The sequence below is a fragment of the Hibiscus syriacus genome, unplaced genomic scaffold (assembly GCF_006381635.1).
Source record: "Hibiscus syriacus cultivar Baekdansim isolate YM2019G1 unplaced genomic scaffold, ASM638163v2 tig00111238_pilon, whole genome shotgun sequence".
Taxonomy (NCBI): Eukaryota; Viridiplantae; Streptophyta; class Magnoliopsida; order Malvales; family Malvaceae; genus Hibiscus; species Hibiscus syriacus.
This window is the reverse complement of record NW_024063030.1, coordinates 1,786,474-1,812,712: the sequence shown is the minus strand read 5'-3', so window position 1 is coordinate 1,812,712 and position 26,239 is coordinate 1,786,474. Positions and strand designations below refer to the sequence as shown.

Genomic DNA, 26,239 nt, shown 5'->3' with positions numbered 1-26,239 from the left:
AAGAAAGACATAACTGACTTTAGGGTTATTTTTAGAGCTTTCAATTGACTTTAGGTTTTGTCATAAATAATGTTAGAATGTTTTATAACAATTTGATATTGATTTTAAAAGTGTTGTAAAAATTTACTTTTAAAAGTATTTTTGAAGAGTACAATTTAAAATTTAAATTTTTGATATCGTTGTTAGAAATTGATTTTAAGAAGATAAAATATTCAATTTAGATATTATGTTGTAAACTAAAATTATAGTATTCGAGGGTAAATATATTTTCACCCAAAAGTGATTTTTCACGGCAAGAACTAGAATTTCGAGTTTATGAGATTAAGTTGAATATTACTTTTCCAACAATGATTTTAAATCAATTTTGGGTGTTTAACATTGCTTATTGGATGAAATAATCATTAAACTTCACTTGTTAAACGATATCAAATTTTTAACTATGTTTGATCTTATATATATATTTTTATATAATATATCAATAATAATATTAATTGAGTTAAAGTCATCTATCTATTTTAATATATTTTAATTTATAATTTGTTGAATATTACAAATAATTATACTTACCGAACTAAGTTTATAGAATTATTTTATAATTTTTTCTTAAAATAAGAATAATTTATAATATAAAAAAATCAATAATGATAATTTTGTTCCTTAAATATATTTATATAAAAAAAATCTGGAAGCAGACCGACAAGAAAATCCCAAAAAGGAAGTTCCTTTGCCCGCCCCTGGTTCGGCCTTTTAGGGTTTATTGTTTATTGTTTATTCGGTGTTTTCATTTCATCTTCGTTTCATAAATTAAAATCAAAATCTTTTTTGTGTTAGAAACCCCTGCTTTCCACTCAAGATCGAGGTACAAAGATCTTTAGTTTCATTCATGCAATATAACAGAGTTAATTGCTTTTATATTTCCAAATAGTTTCTGGGTTAGTTGAGACTCATTCTTCATTATTTGAAAAGTGATTTTTTATAGGGTTTTACTATGTTCTTATTTTGTTCCTTGGGTTTTTACCTGGATCGCGTGTATGATCGTTTTCGTTGAGAAGATTTCATCTTTTATGTTACTTGATATTGTTGCTGTTAACCTTATCAAAGGAGAGGAAGTGTGCCGTAAAAGCATGTATGTAAATCTGTCTCCTGGGAATTTTTACTGTTTTATGTGTTCTATCATGCCTTTGTTTGTTTTGTTTGGTTTTATTGGTCATTGAAGTTGATAATCATCATTAGTTTGATGAAATCAATTGCTGGATCGTTCTAAACAAATCGAGGTTTGTAATTTGTTTTGCTATATTCCTTGGTTGTCTGGAAATTTGAGCAATCTTTTTGACGGCTGAATTTTGTACGGAAGTTTGGAAATTAGGGTTTGTTGATAGAAAAGACACCGTCTTTTGTGAAACATGGGGACCTCAGAAACATCTAGAGAGCCATGCCCTGATCGAATTCTCGACGATATTGGTGGCACTTTTGGTATGGGTGCGGTTGGGGTGCAGCTTTCCACTTCATAAAAGGCGCATATAACTCCCAAGCGGCGCACGGTTGATAGGAGGAACTCAAGCTGTGCGCATGAATGCCCCTCGTGTAGGCGGTAGCTTTGCTGTTTGGGGTGGCCTTTTCTCCACCTTTGATTGCACCATGGTGTACCTGCGACAGAAAGATCCATGGAACTCGATTATAGCTGGTGCTGCCACTGGAGGGTTCCTTTCGATGCGTCAAGGACTTGGTCCTGCTTCAAGATCAGCAGTGTTTGGTGGGGTTTTGCTTGCGTTGATTGAAGGAGCTGGGATCATGTTGAATAAATTCCTCAGTCAGCCACAAATGCCTATTATGATCGAAGAGCCATCACCCAATGTAGCCGGCATACCTGGATATCCAATGGGGCAATTGCCAAACCAGGGCTCTGCCCCTGTATCAGTTGACAGCTTGAGACAGGGCTCATCTCTGTCTTCATCACCGTCGTCATCATCAGATTCCTCGTCAAATTCTTCATCATGGTTTGGAGGCCTTTTTGATGGTGGAAAGAAGCAGGAATCAGCAACAGGAAGTGGAATTAAAACTGAGGTTTTGGAGAGCTTTGATTCTCCTCCTGTACCATCGTTCGAGTACAAATGAAATGGTGGCTAGCCATTTTGGTCGCTGTTAGTCAATGTATTAGCGTAGAATTAGCACACAAGATTGGGATAATGTTTACAGCAGCCGCTAATGTAGCATCTGATCTTGCATATTGATTGAAACCCAACTCACAAATTTTATCCAAATCTTTGACTAATGGTTTTGTTAAACAAATAAAATATCACGCTACCGTATATTAACAGCATAACTTTATACATACTTAAAACTCATCGCCGCCTCAAAGTAAGGATATGAAGAATGCAAACACAGGTTTTACCAGCCATTTGAGGTTTGGGCAGAAATTTTCTTAAAATAATCGAGTTAAGAAAATAGGATAAAATTAAGGTAAATTTATGAGATCCAAGTTAAAAAATGTGCTTTAAAACTACAAGTATTGAATTATAACTTTTTTATATAAAAAAATCAAAATGTAATTTCCTTATATCAACGAGAGAGACATATTCACCGTGGGGACAGTTCATTTACAGTTGACATGGTCGTTTTCATTGTGTAGATCTTTTAAAAGCATATTCATTAAAGAGCCATAAATTCTAAATTTGAATTATAGTTATACTCTCGTAATAACTTTCTTAACATATTAACAATATATACACATTCTGGAGGTGATTTAATTTTATTATTGAGACGGTTTGATAAGTTCATTCTTTCCTTTTACTGATTAAATTTCTTTTGAACAATTTTTATGTAGAAGAAGAGTTATGTTCTAGAATGAGAATACTAATCCAAAAATCCCATAGGAACAGGCGGCCAACGAACCCCGGTCAGTGTGTTTGTGGCTGTGGGGTTGAGCTGAGCCGTCTTTTTCCTCTTTCGATTTTATTTTTCTAGATAGAAGTGTAAAGAAATCCTAGAAAAAGTTAAACGAGAGATGTATTATTCAGCACTCTCACCGCAACCTTACCCAGTTGAATGGTCTAAGTATTCGAACTCAAAAGTTTTTCAAACAAGAAATTGTTATATTACCATTTCTTTAGTTTAAATTGTAGACACCCGTTTTTGACCGGGTTTTATATTTATATTTTTATTATTATAATTTATTTATTATTATTATTAATTTCTTTGTTTTATTTTTTGTAGAATCCATGTTCAACCCCACTACCCAAAAATAAGGGAACCTCTATTGCTATTTCCACCATTTCAATACCCCACAACGTCCATAACCTCATCACCCACCTCTCCACGATTCTCGACTCTTTTCTCTATTTCAATTCCATCAACAGAAGCGATAAAACGCCACTCGACCTTCAAATCTAGGGGGGCTCTCGCAGTGCCAATTCCTCCGGTCCTTGCAACATTTAAAACCTGCCCTGGAACTCCTAGAGATCAGCTAAAAGATTTGTTAAAGTCTGATAATGTTGCTCCCAAGCCTGAGATGCAGAAAGGTGAACTGACTCAAGAATTCAGTCTGTCAAAGCTCAAACCTGAAGAACGTTGCTCCTCGAAACGGTGTTGGCAACAAAGGTGGCCATTGAAACCCACCGAGAGCAAGGACCTTTAAACCGAACACCGATGGTGGTGTGAATCCCATGACGATGAAGCCGTCCAACGGTGGTGTGATCAGAGACGACAGAAGATACTGGATCGTTGGTTACACCAGAAATATTGGCTGTCGCTCAATTTTACAAGCTAAATTCTGGCGGGTTCTTGATGGCCTCGAGGTTGCTTGGGAACGAGGCCTGTAGCAATTGATCGTGGAGATGGATAGCGTCGAAGTCGTTCGTTGCTTGGAGTCTTCCCCTCGCTCTCATGGAACAACAATTGACAGACGAATCCGAAGACTTATAAATCGGTAATGGATTATCAAATTCAGATACATGCATACCGTTTATTTGTTTTACATTTAGAATTTGTTGGTTCCATCACTCTTTAATTGCCTCAATAAATACATGGGCTCCACGTCTAGCCTTAGAGAAACAAAGTGAAGGAACAAACAACACGGGATGAGATTGATTTTCTTTCATGTCACTTTCACACAGGCATCTAGTGATTGAAAATGGAAACCACTAACTTTCACAAAGTACTTAGTTTTTGGATTTAAATTTTTTTTTTGATCATTACGTATTATAATAAATTATTAATCTTATTAATTAGGCTTCTTGTGAACTACGTTAGTGGCATTTGATTTCTTTTGGTCCAGCCAAAAGAGCTCGACCATTTTACTTTAAATTTGGAGCTAATGGCTCAAGTTATAGCAGAAAAATTACAATATGTACGCCCATGTGAAGAGATGAAATGAAACCCATTTTCCATTGACTACTTTTTCATGTTTGGACATGCTTGGAATACTAACTCTTCGGTTTTTTTTTGTTTTTTTACTTTATTTATTTGAATTTTGTTTTATATATAGGATAATTTTAATCAATTAAAAGGTAATTAATTCGAATTGAATATTTTAAATTTAAATTTTCGTAATTAAAGACAACCGACAAATTAATTGGTACCGAAAGGGCGGTTCAAGGGTGCTAATCATTCCTTGACCGTAATCGACTCCCGAATCCGACATATTTCTGGTAAAACGTAGATCAGGTAAGATGGTGTCCGACCTATCTAAATGTTTTAAATGGTCGGTGGTGACTCTTAATCGTTTAATTCAAGTCGAAGCCCAATTTCGGGGTCCAACCGAAAGAAGGCCGCGACATAAATAATGATAAAATTATATTAAAATATTGTATGAATGATAATTTTTTTAAAAAAAATTATAAATTAAAATTTTATTTTAACCCATTAAAATTTTGTAGTTTAGTATGTATCCTTAAAAATAGTCCCATTTTTTCTCTGTATATTAATATTTTATTTTAAACTTAGGTGTCATTTTTTATTATAAATTGTTGAACTCTAACAAAGTCTAAAACCAACAGCAATAATAAAAGGAAAAAAGCCAAAAAGCTTCTGCCCAGCTTAAGCTTAAGCCAATTCAAAGCTCTTCGAGTTATTCATCACCAAAAGGACGTAAGGAATGACGAGATAAGTTACATGCATTACCATAATTTCTTTCACTAGTTTAGATGATTATAAAATAATATATATTTATAATTTTTTAATTAATTAATAATGTACACATATCTAGTAGATTATCTGAACATATAATTTTTAAGAAAAATAACCATTTAACCACTAAAATTACTTGATATATTAAAATCAGCATAAACTTTTTAAATTGATTCAAAATAAAATTTAATCATAATTTCTAACAATAACAAAAACAAACATAAATGGAAGAAAAAGAACATCTCGAAGCTGTCTAACCGATTAAGTATAAAGCCGAGCGGGCATCGGCTCAAGTAAAGCAGTCCACGTTGGTTGACTATTCAACAAATAATTCTGCCAAAAAAAAAAAGGCCCATAATATATTTGAAAATATAAGATACATATATAATTTAACAATTTTATTTAAATAATAATTTCTGTAGAACCTACTCCAATCACTTTTTAAGTAATTTATATCAAAAGTCGTTAAATTATAGTTAAGTAATTATTTTAATTATTAAACTTTGAAAAATGATAAAATCATTAAATATATCAAAGTACTATAAAATAATAATTAAATTATCTTGAATTGTTATGAAATGATAATTAAATTATAACAAAATAATCATTAAATATTTAAAACAATAATATAAATATAATTAAATAACTTATTTCCATTAATATTTTTAGTCCGATATCCATTTTTCGACAAGTCTAGATAGTAGTGGCAGAAATGTAAATAAAAAACGCTTACCGTAGAACGAAAGGCTTTATTTTAATAATCTCAAAACTCAGCGAGTATCCCGAGTCCCGATCCTCCCCAGCCCAGCCAAAGGTATAACTCGGCTTTTCCCGTTAATACAAACTGTCCTGAAAATGTCTGCACTATGCTTATCCTTTCTCTTCCTTCTTTCAATTTCCATTCCCCTCAAAGTAACGTCGCAAGACATAAATGCCGACCGAAATGTTCTTCTCAACCTCAAACAACAACTGGGCAATCCACCATCCATTCGATCTTGGACCTCATCTTCCTCACCGTGCGAATTGCCGGAGATCAACTGCACCGCCAACTCCGTCACCAAAGTTCATCTCAGAGACAAAAACATCACGGTACCGATTCCTCCATCAATATGTGCCCTTAAAAATCTCACTTTGCTGGACCTTGCTTACAATTATATTCCCGGAGAGTTCCCGCCTCTTTACAATTGTTCAAAGCTTCAAACCTTAGACCTCTCAAAACTATTTTGTTGGTCCAATTCCTGACGAGATTGACAGGTTATCAACTCTGGTTTTCTTGGATGTTGGCGCCAATAATTTTTCCGGTAATATTCCACCAACTATTGGAAGATTATCAAATTTGCAAACCTTGTACATGTATCAGAACCAGTTCAATGGGACATTTCCTAAGGAAATCGGAAACTTGTCCAACCTTGAGGTTTTGGGTATGGCTTATAACGAGTTTCCCCCCATGAGAATACCTCAAGAATTCGGTCAGTTAACGAAGCTTTCGTACTTGTGGATGATACGATCCAATCTGTTCGGCGAAATCCCTGAAAGTTTCAACAACCTTTCCAGTTTGCAACACTTGGATTTGGCTGGAAATAATTTGGAAGGTCCAATTCCTGGAAGGCTGTTTTCGTTGAATCTTACGCATGTTTATCTCTACAACAATAAGCTGTCCGGTGAGATACCCACACCCGTTGAAGCGATGAATTTAGTAGAAATTGATCTTTCGATGAATAATTTAACTGGCTCCATTCCAGAGGAATTCGGGAAGTTACAATATCTGGACTTCTTAAACCTGTTTTCAAACCAGTTGACGGGAGAGTTACCAGCAAGCATTGGTCTTCTTCCTGCCCTGAGAGATTTTCATGTTTTTCGGAACAACTTGACGGGTGTCTTGCCACCAGAGTTTGGCCTTCATTCGAAGCTTGAAGGGTTTGAGGTGTCGGAGAATCAATTCAGTGGGCAACTGCCCGATAATTTATGTTCTGGAGGTGCACTACAAGGAGTAGTTGCTCATACAAACAATCTCAGTGGGGAAGTGCCAAAGTCGCTTGGAAATTGTCGCACTTTACGAGTTGTACAACTTCACAACAATAGGATCTCAGGCGAGATCCCTCAAGGTCTATGGACAACTTTCAATTTGTCGACATTGATGATAAGCAACAATTCATTTTCGGGTAAACTACCAAATGAACTTGCATGGAATCTGTCGAGGGTGGACATTAGTGACAACAGATTCTCCGGTGAAATCCCATCCACGGTTGCATCTTGGACAAATTTGGTCGTCTTTGAGGCGAGCAACAATTTGTTTTCAGGCCAGATTCCTGAAGAGATAACGAATCTTTCTAGTCTTACAACCCTGCTTCTCAACGGTAATGATTTTTCTGGTGAATTACCATCTGAAATAATCTCATGGAGATCGTTGACTACATTAGATGTCTCCAATAACAAGCTTTCTGGTGAAATTCCTCCTGCAATTGGTTCATTACCTGATCTGCTTAACTTGGATTTATCACAAAACCAATTGTCTGGTGAAATTCCTCCTGGAATTGGGAACCAAAGGCCGACTATACTCAACTTGTCATCTAATCAACTTGTTGGGAGGATCCCGAGTCAGTTAGATAACCTCGCATATGAAAACAGTTTTTTGAACAATGCTGATCTATGTACGGATGATCCAATTGTAAAGTTGCCGGATTGCAATTCCGAACTCCATGAATCTGAGGGGTTATCCTCCAGACTTCTCGCCATCATTCTAACATTCTCCATCCTTATTTCCCTAGCTATTCTTGTGTTTAGCTTCTTCATAGTTCGAGACTATAGGAGAAAAAAACACATACAGTATCTAGAAACATGGAAGTTGACCTCATTTCATAGATTGGATTTCACGGAAGGAAATGTATTGTGTAATTTGACAGAAAACAATCTCATTGGAAGTGGTGGATCGGGGAAAGTTTACCGAATTATCATCAACCATTCAAATGAGTCCGTTGCTGTGAAGAAAATTTGGAACAGTAAGAAACTGGATCACAAGCTCGACAAAGAGTTCTTAGCAGAAGTTGAAATATTAGGCAGCATTCGCCATTCCAACATAGTGAAGTTATTGTGTTGCATTTCCAGTGAAGACTCAAAGCTTCTGGTATACGAGTACATGGAGAATCAGAGCCTTGATAGATGGCTTCATGGGAATAAGTGGTCGTCAATATCGGGGACGGACTCAGTTTATTATACCGTCTTGGATTGGCCAACACGATTGCAAATTGCTGTCGGAGCTGCTCAGGGACTATGCTATATGCACCATGAGTGCCCAACACCAATCATCCATCGTGATATGAAGTCGAGCAATATTTTACTGGACTCTGAATTCAAGGCAAAAATTGCAGATTTTGGACTGGCTAAGATGCTAACTAGGCATGCAAGTTCTCACACGATGTCTGTCGTTGCAGGATCTTTCGGTAATCTCGCCCCAGGTAAAAATGGTCAAAACTTACCTCATATATCCTTTTTAATATCAATATCTTCTGAATCTGAAAAAGTAGAACATCCCTTTAACACAAAGGTGTTGTCATTTGAAAACAGAGTATGCATATACAACTAAAGTGAATGCAAAGGTAGATGTTTACAGCTTTGGCGTAGTACTCTTGGAATTGGTGACAGGAAGAGAAGCCAATAACACAGATCAGAATATGAACCTAGTACAATGGGCGTGGCATCACTTCTCAGAGGATAAGCCTATAGTTGAAATACTTGATCCAGAGTTGAGAGAATCATCTTACTTGGAGGAAATGATAATGGTATACAAGATAGGAATCTTGTGTACGCGTGCATCTCCCTCTACCAGGCCTTCCATGAAGGAAGTATTGCTTGCCCTCCATAACTGTTGTCCGGAACATGGTCAGTGAGCCAAAGAAAAAGTTAGCGACATTGATGTAGCTCCACTTCTTAGCAGTGTCACCAGAACTTATCTTTCCAGTTACAAGAACAGTAAGAAGGGATCCACGGAAGATGACCGCATGATTTACGACGGGTCTGATTGACCATGCGAAATGGCCATGTCAAAAGGACACCCACATAAGGGAGCTTTGAAAAAATAACATGGGGCCACTGATTATCTGCTGGATGTATTAGCTTAGGTTAGATAAAGCTACTGTACTTCTGTAATTGAGCTGAACATACTTTTGTGAATCATTGATTTTCCTCTCTCAATCAAAACGTTTTGGTCAAGTGATTATCCAACTCAAAGTACTAATGATAAACTTGCCAAAACTAACCATCTTCTTATACTCTCCGTGTACACATAAGTTACTCCATCAGATAGCAAACAAGAATATTCAGAATCATAAAATTAATATCCATTAAAAAAACAATTCATGCATTAATCCAAAATCAAACATTCTAGAAAAATTAGAAGCTCTAACAAGCATTTTGGAGGAAAAATCAATGACATTTGATACAAGGGCTTTGCAAAGACTCATTCTTTATTGCTATCAGCTTGTTTCTTCTTAGCCTCATCCACATTTTCAACCAGTGGTAGTGTCTGCATAACCAAATTCACATAAAAATCAGCGTCATTTCCGAAAACGAACTTATACGCTTTGGGATTTCACTCAACATCAAATACTGTAATTGACAAGTTATAATGAATCCCTTTTTAGTGATTTCAAGTTCTAATAATTCAATTCAGTTGTTTGGGACATTTTGTCGAACAGTTAATAGTGTGTCCTGATATGTACAAGCACTATACACACTAGAAGTGGGAGAGAGTAGTATAGATAAAGCAATAGAAAAGTGATTACGAGATCGGGACTGTAGATGTTGTGGACGACTGAGGCGCCGGCGAGGAGTGATGCAATGACGATGACGCACGACCAGGCGAGAGATGGAGTCCCCGTGGGCTGTTTCACTGCTCCAAATTTTTGGTTCATGGTCTTCTTTTCTTGGAATTAAAATTCTAAAACGGGCTTGTTAAAAAGAGCTTCTCATTCAACGGCAGCCATTATATCAAACTGAAGTGATCTGAACCGTTGAAAATTAAAAAAAAACAAAGGTGTAACCCATTAGACTATGAAAAAGAAGGAAGAGGAAATTCTAAAAAAGGTAAAGTACCTAGATAGTCATTAAATCATAAGATTATTTCTATTCTGGTCACCAAATTATTTTTTTAAATAGATCATTTAACTATTAAATTGTTATTCAAGGATTAATATCTGATCAAATTGAGTCAAAAACTTTAAGTTAGTCAAACTCACGACTCAAATCAAGTTTATACTTAAATCATTATTTATTACTAAATAGTGTTAACTTAATTTAATGTGCTTGATAAATAGTAAAATGTGATTTAATTAATATAGATAAATAATAAATGAAATCATAATCACAATCACAATCAACAAGTATTAATTATTAATTATTAAAGTATGAAAGTTTATAAAACTATTAGTTTATTAAAAGATTATTTCTTTTTTACTGAATAATAACACCAAAAACTGTAAAACATGCGAGTGTGCAAGCTGCTTTGCAGACTGCTATGTTAGAAGATACTCTGGCTTGGGCTGTGGGGAGCTTGAAGGGGAAATCCCTCATTGTTTGCATTTTGAAGTTGGCTTGGACCAGCTTCTTATATTTTACATGGGAGGAGCGTAACCACAGGTGTTTTAGGAGAATATCTCGGTCAACTGATGTTGTTTTTGAGTGTGTTAGGGGAATATTTTGTGCAAAGTTGCAGGGATGTTGTATTAATAGATTGGACAGGGTGAATATTTGTTTAGAGTGGGTAATAGGATAATCGCTGCCTGTACTGGATTGTTTAATTAGGTGTGCGGTTTGTTGAAGCAGGGGAGACTGTTTTGGTATTTTATGTCTTTTGGTTGTTTGTTGCAGCTTTGCTGCTTTCTTTTGGATACTTATGGAATGAAATACAACCCCAAAAAAAAACCTTTAAGAAATTAGATTAAAGTGAATTAAATTTTCAAAAATTATTTTGGAACCTTCTTTAAACTCGCAGTTTCGTTTTATTATATAGCAAATTCTTTTATAAATTTTTATTTTTATAAATTTTTTAATTGGTTTGGTCTTAAAATACAAAAGAAAAGTGGTAAAGAAATGAAAATAAAGAGATTAAAATAAGATTTTTTTTCTTAAAATAACAAAATTAAGAGATCAAAATTTAATCTGAACTATATAGTGTGAATTCATATGGTTGAATTAATGCGAAGAACTATTTCAACCGAGTATTGCATCGAGACGCATGCCCCTTACGAAACAGAAAAAGATCCGTTACTAAACCCGCCCAAGAGTCCGAGGCACGCGTCACATCCTCATCAACTAACATCCATGCAAAGCTGCTCAACCAAACACGCGCACGATACTCCAGACCCAACTACAACATTACATCTTTCTAGATAATACGGTTCGAGCTTATGATAAAGGTGTATTAAATATACACTTCACCTCCCTCCTTATAATGCCACCCTCACAGCTCTCTTTTTCACCTCAACGTCCCTCTTTCATCATATCACACTCCGTTTTGCCCTTCTTTTGTTGATCTCTTTCATTGTACGATCAGGGCTTTTCATCATGTCGAATGATCAAAAGAAACCCATGACTCAGAAGCTGTACGAGTCAGCTCCATCATCTCGGCAGGCGGCCAAGTTTTTAACGGCGACCACACTCAGTGCAACGTTGCTTTTCTTGTCAGGGTTAACCTTGACCGGGACTGTGGTTGCCCTGGTTATGGCGACGCCAGTTATGGTGTTGTTCAGTCCGATACTGGTCCCGTCTGGCATAGTCATCTTCCTGCTGATTGCTGGGTTCTTGTTCTCTGGTGGGTGTGGCGTGGCAGCAGTAACGGCGTTATCGTGGATATATAAGTACGTGCAAGGGAAGCACCACCCACTAGGAGCGGATAAGCTTGATTATGTAAGGAATATGATCGCAAGTATGGCGAGGGGTGTGAGTGTGACGGGTAACGCTAAGGAGACTGGACAATTTGTGCAGCAAAAGGCTCGAGAGATTGCTCAAGGGCAAGGATCTTGAACTAAAGTGTATACCCTTAACTGTTTAGTTTAAGGCCTGGTTTATTGTTTTCGCTTGATCAAATTTGCATGCATGCACCGTAACCATCTGTTTTTCTGGGCTTTGTTGCTGTGTTAAGACTGAAGTGTTCCATTGTAGCTCATAATCTCGTTTCTCTGTTAATAAAAATTTATAGGTTTACTCTTGATTTGTGCATGAAAATCGGACAACACAACAAAATAAGAACTGTGAATTGGCTCCAACAGTTTAACTTAGAAGCAATCTGGCTAACTCAATTCCAAAATTCCATGTGTTCAACAAGCAGCAAGCAGTGATCCATATGGAGTATGGACATTGCGAAGGCTCAAAAGGCAGGTCCTGGATAAATCCGAAAGCATCATCAATACATCCTCTCGTGCCAATAGATCAAATTTACATGCATAATGTCAAATAAGCAACTTAAGATTTTTGCGATCTGTGTCTGCCAAACCACCGACAAAAGCTAGATACTCAAGCTGAAAGCGCTAAAGTTTAAGCCCACTTTGTTCCATGATTTCATCCTAATAAACCACCAAACCCGCTATTCAGCTAAAGCTAGGACTTAATATATTGAAGGCCGTTGAGCACATTATTTGTGAATTTATTTGAACAAAATTACAGAACTTAGTTGGGCAAAAAGGGTAGGGTTTCATGGGAAACGGAAATAGAAACCCCTTTATCGTTATATAAGGGTTGTGGGTGGAGTGAGGAAAAATTATTGGTAAGGAAAATGGATGCGCATCCGGGGAATCGAACCCCGGTCAGTACCGTGGGAGGGTACTATGATACCACTACACTAGATGCGCTTGGCTGGTGATAGAGATAATAGTTATTAAAATTACAGAATAACATGCTTTAATAGAGAAGGTAACCGTCCCAGTGTACAAAACAAAGGATGTTATGTTCCATAAAGCATATAAACGTGGAAGACATACAGAACGCCTTGGTCCTTAACTGAATGAAGCATTTATGCCAAGAGGCACTATACACAAAACTAGAAAGACAGTCACCAATGATATTGAATTCCACGTCTGGAGTAAAGTAAGCAACACTAAGCAAAAATTTCCCAAATGTGGTATTGGTATATAGCTAAAAAACAGGTTTAATATAATCTTAAATTCGTGTGAACTACGTGGTGATCAACATGTTTTAGTATTATGGACTAGATAATTAGATATCAAATAATTCATCATATGCGCACTTCCACATAGACATTTATGTAAGAATTTGAATTTCTTTCCACCATAAATTACAAAAAGTTTAAACTGTAAGATTTGTTTTATGTCTCCCTTCTTTTACTTAGGGTAACCATTTGGCATCCCAAAAGAAACAATGTAGCATTCACATTGAATGGTTTTTTAGTGATAAAGGGGAATTTTATTTTTTTCTAGAGGTCATGTGTTTGAAAAGTTTTGTTTACAGGGTTTTTATGCGTTGTTAATAGATTTAAAAAAATATATTAATAAATATTATCATAAAATCACCCTAAATATTATGTGCTTTTGTCGATGGCTTGTCTATTAGCGTTGTTCTTGTTATTTATATTACTTGAACTTGGTGAAAGCATCGTATACATGCTGAAGCTGGCTCATTCCATTTTGGTTTTATAAAGATGAACCTGAAATGTTGGCATCAAGGCCCAATATCGGCCGAAGGTTCAAGCATCGTATACATGCTGAAGCTGGCTCATTCCTTTTTGATTTTCTAAAGATGAACCTGAAATGTTGGCGTCAACGCCCAAAACCACGACCCATGTGTTCTTATCACCAGTTGCCCAAAAAGACCATAACACCAGTAGAGTGGCAAAACAAAACCCTAGACGAATAGCCCACAGTTCATACCCCAAAACCAACAATTTGCTCTGCTCTTTCCATTAGCAGCTAATCTTTCCAATGAACCCCAGAGCAGAAACGAAACAAATTATTTTGTACGTTAAATAATAGTCGGTGAAGTGGTAAACAACAATGGAACATACGTATCTGTTCATTTATTGTATATTCGATCAATAAATAGTGTTTTTTAATAGTTTTATTTAAAAATTATATAAAAATATATTAGAATACTATTAATTATTATTTATAAAAACAATTCCAGCAAACACACAATTAATAGCCAAGTTGGCTGTGGCTATTCCCTCCTCAATAGAGCCTCAGGTTCAAGTAGCATCGAATGTATGAGTGCATTTAGTGACAATGACTTGCTCTTAATTTAGGACTAATTTAATTAACTCGTAATCTTGTAATGGTCATATTTTATTTTAGTTATATGAATACATCAAATATAATTATATCTTTTTGTGTTATAATTATAATTTCTAGTTATTGTTATTAGAATGTATTGAATGTTATTAAAAAATTAATTATTGTTGTTTATTATAACTTTGAATATGATATCATATATAGTATAATAAAAAAAATTATCTAAAAAGTCGTAGAATGGAGAAGTTTTGGGGTCATTTGAGAGACAGAAACATGGTCGAAGGAGATTTTCTTCCCTGAATTCACGATATTTCAATATAAATTAATACAGCATTGACGTAATTTTCTAGGCCATTATTTTATATTTTATTGGGAACATTGTTTTAGGCAATAGTTTTGTGACATGGACACCCTAATCCTCGACTCTTGATGAAAATTCTCTCTACGAAAAAAGCCTGATAATAAACCAAGCGAATATTTATTTATTTATTTTTAATAGCCAAGCGAACATTTATAAATACAAGTTCTCACTTTTTTGTTTTGTAAAGCAAAGGTTTGAAGTATTAAAGTATAATATAAAAAGGGGGTGGGGGAATACGATGGAGACAACAACCTATATTATTTTAATTGTAAATCATGTATCAGGCTTAGGGCATCTCTAATCCTATATCTACTCTAAAGTATCTCTATCTCTATTGTAGAGATGAAATAATAATTCATCTCCAGCGTTATCTATACATTAGCATCAATTCTATTTTATTTATAATATTTAACTATTATAATATTAATTTTATAAATATAAAAAAGCAGAAAAATATAAAAAAAATTCCGAAAAATTACAAAAAAATTAGTAAAATTATTTATCTAATTTTAATATATTTTTATCTATTTTATAATTTAATATATTTTAATTTAAAAAAAGAAAAAAAAAAGAAATGTGGCGCAAGCTACAGTGCCGCGCCACATCTAGCGCGGCACTGTAGCAGATCTCTACTGTAGAGCAAGGTCTGGTGCAGCACTGGAGACGCTACAGTGCCGAAAATCGCTACAGTGAAGTAGCATTGGAGATGGCCTTAGACTGTAAAGAAAACGACAAAGGACCGTCCGAGATTCGGGCAAGAGAAGCTCTTTGTGAATGATTTTGAAGCCTCTAAATACATAACAAATGAGGAAAAATGTAAAAAGAAAGCAGGGCCATTATCGTGTTGACATTGTACGGGAATTCTGCAGATAGGTTTTTATGCGTACGAATCATGTGGCCTCCGTATTTTGTCCGCTTGCGGTGAAAACTAATCGTGTTGCCTACGTATTTCAAAATAATAATAGTGTGGCCTACTATTCGTGTCTTTCTTGTGCATGCATGGGCATGAATTCTCCAAAATCATGCAAGAAGTCTGGACTACGGAGGGTCCTTGACATTTTATCGTTATCGGGGAAGGATCTTAAAGTTTTTTATTTATTTTTTTAATTCTGTCGTTTGAAGCCTTTCTTTTAAGGTATTAATCGTGTCTCAACCCTTATCTCTGATTGAGGAGCCAATCTCAATACTATTTATCGCACGCGGCACGATGCCTGAACCCTTATGCTCTGCTGCTACATTTGGTCTTTCTTTCTGCAAAGTCGAGTCCAGCTTTCGGCTTTGCTGTGCGAGTTGCATGCTTTTGGAATTTTTCTTTTTATTTTTGGGTTTTCGCACAATCATTCAAGGACCATAAACCGACTCATTTTCTAGGATTCTTTTCCCCATTTGGAATCTGTCACCATGGCTGCCATTACTGTGCTTGTCAACGCTGGGATTGTTCTTCACGTTAGTCTTCCTCATACTATGGGCATTAGCATCTATATTCTGCTCAGAATAGGATTGGTTCCATTGTGGTATTTGCATTGTTCTTTAACTGGTTGTGTGATATGTGTTGGGTAGGCATGTCGGCCAGATCAGTAAAATAGACTGAGATATTAATATAACATTGATTTCGGAGCAGGAACATGTGTCTCCAAGTGCGTACATTAGACTTTATGCTAAAATGCGCTCTGTGTACTGCTACTGAGCCTGGCGGCTTCTTGACTGCCAAGTAGTTCTTCACTTTTGTAGGGGTTGTCTAAAAAAAAAGTAAACTAATATACGGCTAAATAACGTGACCGAAATTTTAATAAGATAATTAATAAATTTGGTAAAGCACAACTTATTATATTGATAAACTCATAATGTTATAGGTAGAAAATATGAAAAATAAAAAATAAAAAATTAGTAATCGGTAAACTTTGATTATCGGTAAGTATCGATACATATATATAAGTTTTCATACTTATTTCATTTTAAAAAGTATTAATTTAGTGTTATATTTTGAGTGAGTTTTAAGATATTAATTTAGTAATTATACGTGTCTAATGATTTATTTTTATGTTACGGTATATATTATTATTAAATTAAAAATAATAAATATAGATATTACATATTTATTATTATTTTTGGTTAAAATTATTAAATTTAAATTATAAATAATATTTTATAAAATATCTAAACAATCAAATAATATTTTGTGTAAATGAAATTATTAAATTAATATTGTAGGTGGAAAACATGAATCACTATTAAAAAAAATTGAAACATAAATTACATACCTTTCAATAAAGTATCGATACATGTACAAAAAGTATCGATACTTTTAACATATCCAGTAATTCTTTACCGGTTTTGTCATAATGAAACTGGTTTTTATATTTTTACCTGTTATATTATTATGTATCGAAACATTTTTATAAAGTATCGATACTTTTAACATATCCGGTAGCTATTTACCGGTTTTGTCATAATGAAACTGGTTTTATAATTTTTACCTGTTATATTGTTATGTATCGATACATTTTTATAAAGTATTAATACTTTTAACATATTCGGTAGCTCTTTACTATTTTTTTCATAATGAAACTGGTTTTTTACCTATTATATTATTATGTATCGATACATTTTTATAAAGTATCGATACTTTTAACATATCTGGTAGCTCTTTACCGGTTTTATCATAATGAAACTGGTTTTGTCATTTTTTACCTGTTATATTGTTATCTATCGATACTTTTAACATATACGATAGCTCTTTACCGGTTTTTTCATAATAAAATTGGTTTTGTCATTTTTTACATGTTATATTGTTATCTATCGATACTTTTTTTATAAAGTATCGATACTTGTAACATATCCGATAGCTCTTTACCGGTTTTGTTATAATGAAATAGGTTTTGTCATTTTTTACATGTTATATTGTTATGTATAGATACATTTTTATAAAAATATTGATACTTTTAACATATCCGATAGCTCTTTACCGATTTTGTCATAATAAAATTGATTTTATCATTTTTTACCTGTTATATTGTTACGTATCGATACATTTTTATAAATTATTAATACTTTATAGGTGCTATTACTGTTTTTCTTTTAAATTCCAAAAGTGTCGATACTTATTTAAATGAAATTAATACTTTCAACATATCTGTTAGGTAGTTTAATGTAATAGGTAGCACCTATTTTTTTTTACCATTTACATTATTAGTAACCTTAAAAAAAACTGGTAGGTAACGCCTGTTTTTTTTACCGTTTACATTATTAGCAATCTTAAAAAAATCGATAGGTTGTTTAATGTAATAGGTAGCGTCTATTTTTTTTACCGTTTACATTGTTAGTAACCTTAAAAAAACCGATAGATATTTTAATGTAGTAGGTAACCTCTATTTTATATTTTTGATTAAATTATATAATATTTACTATATAAATTTTAATTAATCACTTGTTTAATCACTCACACATTTTTTAGCCGTTTTTTAACATTCTCACACACTTTGAAAATATTCGGTGACAGGTGGCTGCAACGCACGAATCCGAATCTTCGTCATGGCCGCCACTCTCTGCATTCGATGCATCTGTTAATAAACCCTCGAACAACGAAACAGTGTTAAATAATTTCTCACTAACATATCGCAATTTTATGTCGAAAAAATCGCATTATGACATGAGAAAAAAATAATAAAAGTAATTTATTGTTAGTTCATTACACGGATTTAATTTGATTCGACTTTCAAAATACCAAGAGGGACCCAAGTGGCCAAACAACTAGTTTTCAATCCACAGGAAGACGAAGTATAGAATAACCCGATGGTGATGCATTTTACCAAAACCAATCGCACATAGATAAGTCCACCGTATTACTAAAGCTTAGGTGAGTTTATTAAAAAAACTCGACAATTATTTTTTTGGTTGTGTAGCTTTAAAAAACAAATAAGTTAAAAAAATTAACAAAAAAAAACTACAAAGTCTAAGTACCTACTAAGTATTGAACATCAAATTTAATAATAAAAAGCAGATAGTAAGTAAGTCCCTAAATATTACAGCCAAAGTCATTTAAAAAATAAAGGGTAATATACACATTAACCCTAAAAATACAGTTATCCCTTTCAAATAACTGCAGTTAAACTTTTAATTTTAATCTAAAAATAATATCTTGTTATCTCCAAAGAAGATTATATATAAAAAAATTAACTGACCTTATTCCCATATGTAATGGGATAAGGGGAGGTAGGGTCGTAGGCTGCTGCCCCCAACACCAGGTTGAGAACAACTTCCATAGAATACCTCAAATTATAAATTGTCAACCATAAGACTCGATCCCACAACTACAAAGTTAAGAACCTTGCGCTCTACCAACTGAGCTGGACGGACAATTCTGTAAAATAAAATATTAAATCTCTATTAATAAAGATTTTTAAAATATCATACTATCTTTCGAATCATCTTTCGTCGATATCACTTTAAAAAACTTTAAAAAATCCTTAACGTGTCGTGACTTTGGACAGAATTAAAATTATCAATAATCGCAAAATTTATAATATAATAAAATATTAATATGTATAATGACTCTAGAATTAACATTAATTATTAAAGAAATATACTAAAGAGACAAATCGATACGATGAATGAAATGTTCTTCTAGTCTTCTATCTTCTCACTGTCATAGATAATTATCAACTCACAATCGTTTTTATATTTAGGATAATTTAAGTAAATCATTATTGAGCTTTTTTTTTCTCCTATTTTGAATACAAAACTTTAAATATTTTAATTTTTCACTAAACGTTCAAATTATTCATATTTTAATTACAAACTTTGTGATAACATTGATTAGTTAAATAATTTTAACTATGATATGGCTTTTTTTTTCATTATTTAATATCATATAGTATTTTAAATAAAACTAAAGTAATCAAATCCGAATTTCATCTTAAACTTATATTTAATATCGTTTTGATCTAAATTTATATTTTGAGAGATTTAAAATATGTCGTTTTAATGTTAGTTGTAATGTCATAGCATCATCTATCTAACGAAAAATTGAGAAAAAATTCAATCTTCAAAATTCAGTGAGTATATAAAAAAATTTAAAGTTCAGCAACCCAAATAAGAGAGAGGAGAAAGTTCAGTTATGATTCACGTAATTTACCATTACATATATTGTAACTCTTCGTTTAATCTAAAAAAACCCCACTGTTGACGCAATACATCTTATTCCATTAAAAAAAATTAATTATAATAAGCAAAAAAATAATTTTATTTAATTTATATTCGTATTGTGGGGAAAGGAATAAAATATTTTCATATCTTGGAGTGAGGTGATAAAACTTTTAACTCAACCATGATTAAGTGGGAACAACACGGGTTGAGGAACCACTATATAATCAACAGAGCTGCGGCTCTTCTTAGAAATAGAAAACGATGTCCAAAAATGATCGGAGAAACAATCCGACTAAATCCTACTATCAGAATCCCGTCAGGGGACACACTGGACTATTCGACGGATAGCTTCGCATCCTTCAGCTTCAACCGCAGCAATGCACCCAATAGTCCCTGTCCCGTCGATTACCTCGCGTCTCTCCACCGTTGCCTACCGTCAAATGACTACGAGTCAGACTCGCTGAATGAGGATTCGGACTTTCCTGTCGATGCATTCTCATGCGACAATTTCCGTTTGTACGAGTTTAAGGTGAGGCGGTGCGCTCGTGGAAGGTCACATGACTGGACCGAGTGTCCGTACGCACACCCGGGTGAGAAGGCCCGACGAAGGGACCCCAGGAAGTTTCATTACTCTGGAACTGCTTGCCCCGACTTTCGCAATGGAAACTGTGAAAGAGGAGATTCCTGTGAGTTTGCTCACGGCGTTTTCGAGTGCTGGCTCCACCCTGCTCGTTATCGTACTCAGCCTTGCAAGGACGGTAACAGTTGTAAAAGAAGGGTTTGCTTTTTCGCTCACACGCCGGAGCAGCTTCGGGTGTTTCCACAGTACCGTTCGACAGAAAATGGATCCGGTTCAGGTTATTTAGATCATTTTGGTTCGCCCATTGGGCTCCGTCTGGAGTTTGGTTCTTCACCAACTTCCATTCTGGCTTCGCCTCCTTTATCCCCACCTTCTGAATCACCTCTCACGTCACCCAGTGGCTCATTTAACTTGGTGAGTGAACTTTCTGCTTCTGTGCGAAATCTGCAACTTGGCAAGTCCAAAATGAGTGGTGCTTGTTCCTGGGGACTGCAAATGGAATCGGGACTCGGTTCTCCTCGTGGCTCCACATTCCGAGCCGGTTTTTCCAGCTCTCCATCAACTCCTGCTCAGACACCAACTCGGTCTAGCTTTGGTCACTTCGACATCTGGGAATGCAACGCTGACGAAGAGGAACCTGCAATGGAGAGAGTGGAATCTGGGAGAAACCTAAGGGCAAGTATGTATGCAAAGCTGAGCAAAGAAAATTCTCTCGACCGTCTTGAGCCAACTGGGTCGGGTCCTGATGTTGGATGAGTATCCGAGTTGGTAAAGTGAAGCTGTTTCTTCGGAAAGGATTGGATACTTGGCATCTATTTTGAGTTATTTTCTGAAATTTAAACTAAATCAAGTGGCTTTTGATTCTTCCGACTTTTTGTGAATATCGATGATGCATCTGATTTGAACATTTGGCATTGTAAATATACAACGGGAAAAGGGAGATGGAAGAAGTCTTTTTTGTGTGGTGCGAATGCCTCTTTTATTCGAGATTGTTCATGGAACAAAAGAATTTCATGTTTTGTATTGACCAGGAGGACTGGACTGATTACGGCTGCCCAAGAACGGGGAGCGGTTTGTTTTCTATTTTGTGAACCATTATGAATCGTGAATTCCTTTTCTTCCGGATATTATCTATGTAATTTTTCCTATCATGTCTAATCAATGCAATATATCTCTTCTTTTTTATTTTCCTAAATTTCCCAAAAAATTAAATAAATTTGGGAACATTGTGAGTTTCCTACCCTAGTGAGCCAACGACCCTTTAATTGAAATAGTAAAAGGTTGACTGTTATTCCAGTGCCATTCTGGCTCACAATAATTACTATAATATAAAGGAAGGAGATATATTTGTCCTTTCATTTCTAAGTGGGGCTTTTGGGATAACTCTCACCTTTGAGTCGCGGGATTTTGAAGATCTTTGAGTGTAAGTTATCACATATCTTTTCTATCACAAGCAATCAACAGCAACTTGAAAGCTATCGATTATGTTGATGTTCTCAGAGTTTGCGAGTTATTCAAGAAATTTTAATTATTTGATGATGTTTGTTTTTTAGTGGTAAAAAATTTATAGTCTACGAATTATATCTACAAATATCTGTAGGCATCTACAGCAGAAGAAGTGAATTAAAAATCTGCAGTATGAAAGAAGAAAATTGTTTATTTTTTAACGTATGCAGACTGTTAAAATGAATTAAAATATAAATAAACTGGGTTTTTTAAACTTAAAAGAGTTTTGCAATGCTGAGATTTAAATAATTTTAGTTTTATAATATTGAAATTTAAATAATCCATATAACTACAATAATAAATTATTTAAAATAAATTAATTTATAATTTAAAATAAATCAATACATAGTAATAAATTATTAAAATAAATCAATTCATACAACTATAATAATAAATTAATCTATATTTTAAAATAAATCAATTCATAGTAATAAATTATTTAAAATAAATCAATCCATACAACTATAATAATAAATCAATCTATACAACTACAATAATAAATCAATCTATATTTTAAAATAAATCAATCTATACTAATAAATTATTTAAAATAAATCAATTCATATTTTAAAATAAATCAATTCATACTAATAAATTATTTAAAATAAATCAATTCATATTTTAAAATAAATCAATTCAAACTAATAAATTATTTTAAAATAAATCAATCCATATTTTATAATAATTTATTTTAAAATAAATTATGTTATAATAAATTAATTTTAAAATAAATAACCTTATTAAATTATTTAAAATTATTTTAATAAATAACCATATTTTATAATTATTCTTAAAGAGGTTTGAATAACTTTGAAGATATAAAACCATGTTTGTACCAAGAAGAGCTTGCGCAGACATTAGAAGAGCTCGCGCAGACATTAGAAGAGTTCGTGCAGACATTAAAAGAGCTTCTGTCTTCTAAAAAACAAACGGTATGTGAAGTCTAATATCTACTCGTGATCTACGCGATGCAAACATAAGAGGTTTAAAGAGGTTGCACAGTAAAAATAAACTAAGTCTTATACATAATTTTCTTATTTGGCATTTACTTTAATCAACACCAATTATGTGTTTTTATCAGTGGTCAGAGAGGATTTCATCAACAACAACAACAAAACCAAATTCTCATATGTAATGGGGTAAGGGGGAGGTAAGGTAGTAGATTGCCCCCAACGTCAGGTTGAGAGTAGTTTCCGTGGAAGACCTCCGGCAGTCAGAGAGGATTTCATCAACGATTTTTAATATTATTGTTGTTTAAATTATCTTCGACCCTTTGAATATTTTTTTAATTGATCTAATTTAATACAAAATTAAATAAAAATGTTTTTACGCCTATTTTTTAATGTATTTAACCTGGTAATTAGATTGCGACGTGCGCTATTTTGAACTGAAAAATTAAACAAATCCTTATCTTCTAATAGTATTTTAATTTATCCCCTTAAGAGCCACTTGCATTAGTGATTAACTAAGTTTATTTATTATTATGATATGATGTGAAAGTTCTTCAGTCGAAGAGACAGCAAGCACTATCTCTATCTGTATTGTTAGGGTCCCATTTTTTAATTTCCACGACTGTTTTCTTTATTATTTTATTTCAGGTTTCTGGTGTCTGGTTTCTTCATGGTAATTGTGGCATATATATAAAAGTTATATTACAATATAAATGAATTTTCGTTTACTACTATCATATTTAATTTACTTAATATTATATAAATTTTAATACTTTATATTGGAAATTTATATAAATTTTATTTTAAAATTCCTTATGTTATATATATATTAATAGTAAAATATAAAATTATAATACTATCATAATTCATTATTTTGTTAATATAATTAATTGATACTTGACAACACTACAATTTTTATAATTTTTTATTAAATTAAAGTGATTATAATGTAATATATCTTTTAAATATTATCAATCATTTGATAATAAACGTTTAAATATTTTTGTAATAACTAGTATTCAAATCTTATACATTTAAAAATAATAATAATTCTTTTAACTATTAAAATAAATTAATTCGTATTTATAAATTTTATTTATTCACGTTAATGCATGAAATAATAATTTGTATATTTATATAAAATTTTACATTATATCTCGTAAACCTAAATCTGTCTTATTTGAATTAGTGGCAATATGGGCATTAAATATTAATATCGATTAAAGAGGCCGACAAAATGGACGATAGTTCCTAGATTTGGTTCGTTTGAAAAATAAAATAAAATAATTCGGACGTGGAAGGAAACGAGGCTGGCGCATGTGCGGGATTAGATTCTATACTGGCGTGTTCTCTGAAACTATATGTCACTACACATTTTTCGTCCTGCTAAGATTTAAACTCTTAAAAATAAGATAAAATTTTAGAATTCAAACTCCTAAAATAGGATAACATTTTGCTAAGATTCAAACTCCTAAAAATAGGATATAGTTCTACTAAGATTTAAATTCCTAAAGATAGGATCCACAAGCACTATAAATAGTCATTGTAACTCACCATTGTAAAGGAGGATTTACACACAAAATACAGAGGAAAGCACGGAAAATACAACGGCAAAGCTATTGTAAACGATTCGAAAAAGAAATAAAAGATAGCATTTTTTTTGCATATGCACGTTATTTTTCTTGAGATTTGGTTCGAATAACCTAAAACGTGGGTTGCGCCGATGACCAAAAAGGGGTGGGGTTTCAAAGTTTCGAACTTAGATCTACTCCCGAGGCATATTCGTTTTTTTTAGTATTTAATATTCCCTGAATATTACTTCGAAATTTGACCCCTGATTTTTTTTGTTCCAATTTAATCCCTTCATGTTTTAATTCATTTTCTTGATTTCGCATTTTTTACCTATAATATTATATTTTATTTGTTATTACTTTCACTAACAATATATCTATATATATTTTATATATATTATTTGTTTCCTCCTCTTCTTTTTTATTCGTATATATATTATGTACATATAACTACATATATGTATTTTAGTATTTCATTCTAACATCTATTTACATATATTACCTTTTATCTTTATTATATATATTATATTTATTGTTTCATTTTCTTTATGTGTATTTTATTTATTTATATATATTACCTTTTTTATTTTATATTTATACTATTATTTACTATCATTTTTCTATGCTTTATTTATTTATTTATTTATTATTTTATTTTATTTTATTTCTTTTTATTTTGGTTGAATTTATTTATTTATTTATTTTATTTTATTTTTTTATATCTAACATGTTTCTCAAATCTTTAAGGGTACATTTTCAATCGAACATAGGTAAATTTTGGATCGTTATTTTTACCTTTTAATTTAAAATTACAATTTTCTTAATTAAGACAACTGAAAATTACGTAGTACCGAAAGGGCGGTTCAAGGGTGCTAATCCTTCCTTGACCGTAACCGACTCCCGAGCCCGACATATTTCTGGAAAGACGCAGATCAGGTAAGAAATAAGGTATCCGATCAACCCATTTATTTTTAAATAATGATCGGTGGCGACTCCAATCTATTTTCCTAAGTCGAAGTTCAATTCCAAAACCCAACCAAAAGACGGTTACGACACTATCGTGTCACTATTGTTTATGTCGTTTTAAAGGGACGAAAACACTTGGTCGTTGTACGGGCCAATGGGGGCATGGAAGACTGAATAATAACCTTATCTCAAAGGCCGATACTGTTTTCTTTGTACTGGAGAGGTGGTGTAGAAAAAATAAGAGTTTCAATCAACGGGCCAAGCAGACCTCATGGGGGACCCAAGTCTTATTTTTTCAATGGACTAGAAACAACTCTCCGTAGTACCTGTAACCTGTCTGTCTAATGGTTCCCCCAGCCTTAGTCACATCATACATGATCAATTCTATTCATGTTTGTATCACATCTATGGTATTAGATAGCATTTTAAGTGAATTAAATAATAGACAGATTCAAACGATGAGGTTGGATCCATGATCTGTCAGATATTTTTCGTGCTGATTTTAATCATGTTCATCAGTTGAATGTCATAGACTTTAATGATGTTGCCCATATAACTGTCCCTTGTTTTCATATGTAATGAAGATAGAGGAGGTAAGATAATAGTAGATTGTCTCCAACATCAAATTGAGAATAATTTTTGTAGAAGACTTTCGAATTATGAAATATATTCCGTGTGATTCGATCCCACGACCTAAAGATTAAGACCCATATGTTGTCCCAATAATGAAGAGATATGTAAGGAGATCGCGGATGCATAACATTGGCCGGAAAATAAAATCCAGTAACAAAGGGAGTATC

The 26,239-nt window shown here is 33.3% G+C and overlaps 2 protein-coding genes, 1 long non-coding RNA gene, 1 other non-coding gene and 2 pseudogenes across 4 annotated transcripts; 4 read left to right on the top strand and 2 right to left on the bottom strand.

The window, feature by feature from the left end:
- Nucleotides 1-681: 681 nt before the first annotated feature.
- Nucleotides 682-2,261, top strand: LOC120157083 (annotated as a pseudogene).
- A 3,612-nt stretch (nt 2,262-5,873) lies between these two features.
- On the top strand, nt 5,874-9,222 carry LOC120157082 (annotated as a pseudogene).
- Nucleotides 9,223-9,435: 213 nt separating this feature from the next.
- On the bottom strand, nt 9,436-10,051 carry LOC120157085. Its single transcript, XR_005519118.1, has 2 exons — nt 9,906-10,051; nt 9,436-9,646 (listed from the first exon to the last, which is right to left on the bottom strand). It is a non-coding gene; the product is annotated as an uncharacterized LOC120157085 (long non-coding RNA).
- A 1,578-nt stretch (nt 10,052-11,629) lies between these two features.
- LOC120157084 (oleosin G-like) lies at nt 11,630-12,216 on the top strand. Its single transcript, XM_039168342.1, has one exon. It carries the CDS (start codon nt 11,686-11,688, stop codon nt 12,142-12,144), a length of 459 nt encoding a protein of 152 aa, XP_039024273.1. The 5' UTR covers nt 11,630-11,685; the 3' UTR covers nt 12,145-12,216.
- A 681-nt stretch (nt 12,217-12,897) lies between these two features.
- On the bottom strand, nt 12,898-12,968 carry TRNAG-CCC. Its single transcript has one exon. It is a non-coding gene; the product is annotated as a tRNA-Gly (tRNA).
- A 7,040-nt stretch (nt 12,969-20,008) lies between these two features.
- Nucleotides 20,009-21,473, top strand: LOC120157011 (zinc finger CCCH domain-containing protein 23-like). Its single transcript, XM_039168274.1, has one exon. It carries the CDS (start codon nt 20,048-20,050, stop codon nt 21,200-21,202), a length of 1,155 nt encoding a protein of 384 aa, XP_039024205.1. The 5' UTR covers nt 20,009-20,047; the 3' UTR covers nt 21,203-21,473.
- The last annotated feature ends 4,766 nt before the right edge of the window (nt 21,474-26,239 follow it).

What these genes read in the sequence shown, in the direction of transcription:
- LOC120157084 (XM_039168342.1), top strand. Translation starts at nt 11,686, where the DNA reads ATGTCGAATGATCAAAAGAAACCCATGACTCAGAAGCTGTACGAGTCA.
- LOC120157011 (XM_039168274.1), top strand. Translation starts at nt 20,048, where the DNA reads ATGATTAAGTGGGAACAACACGGGTTGAGGAACCACTATATAATCAAC.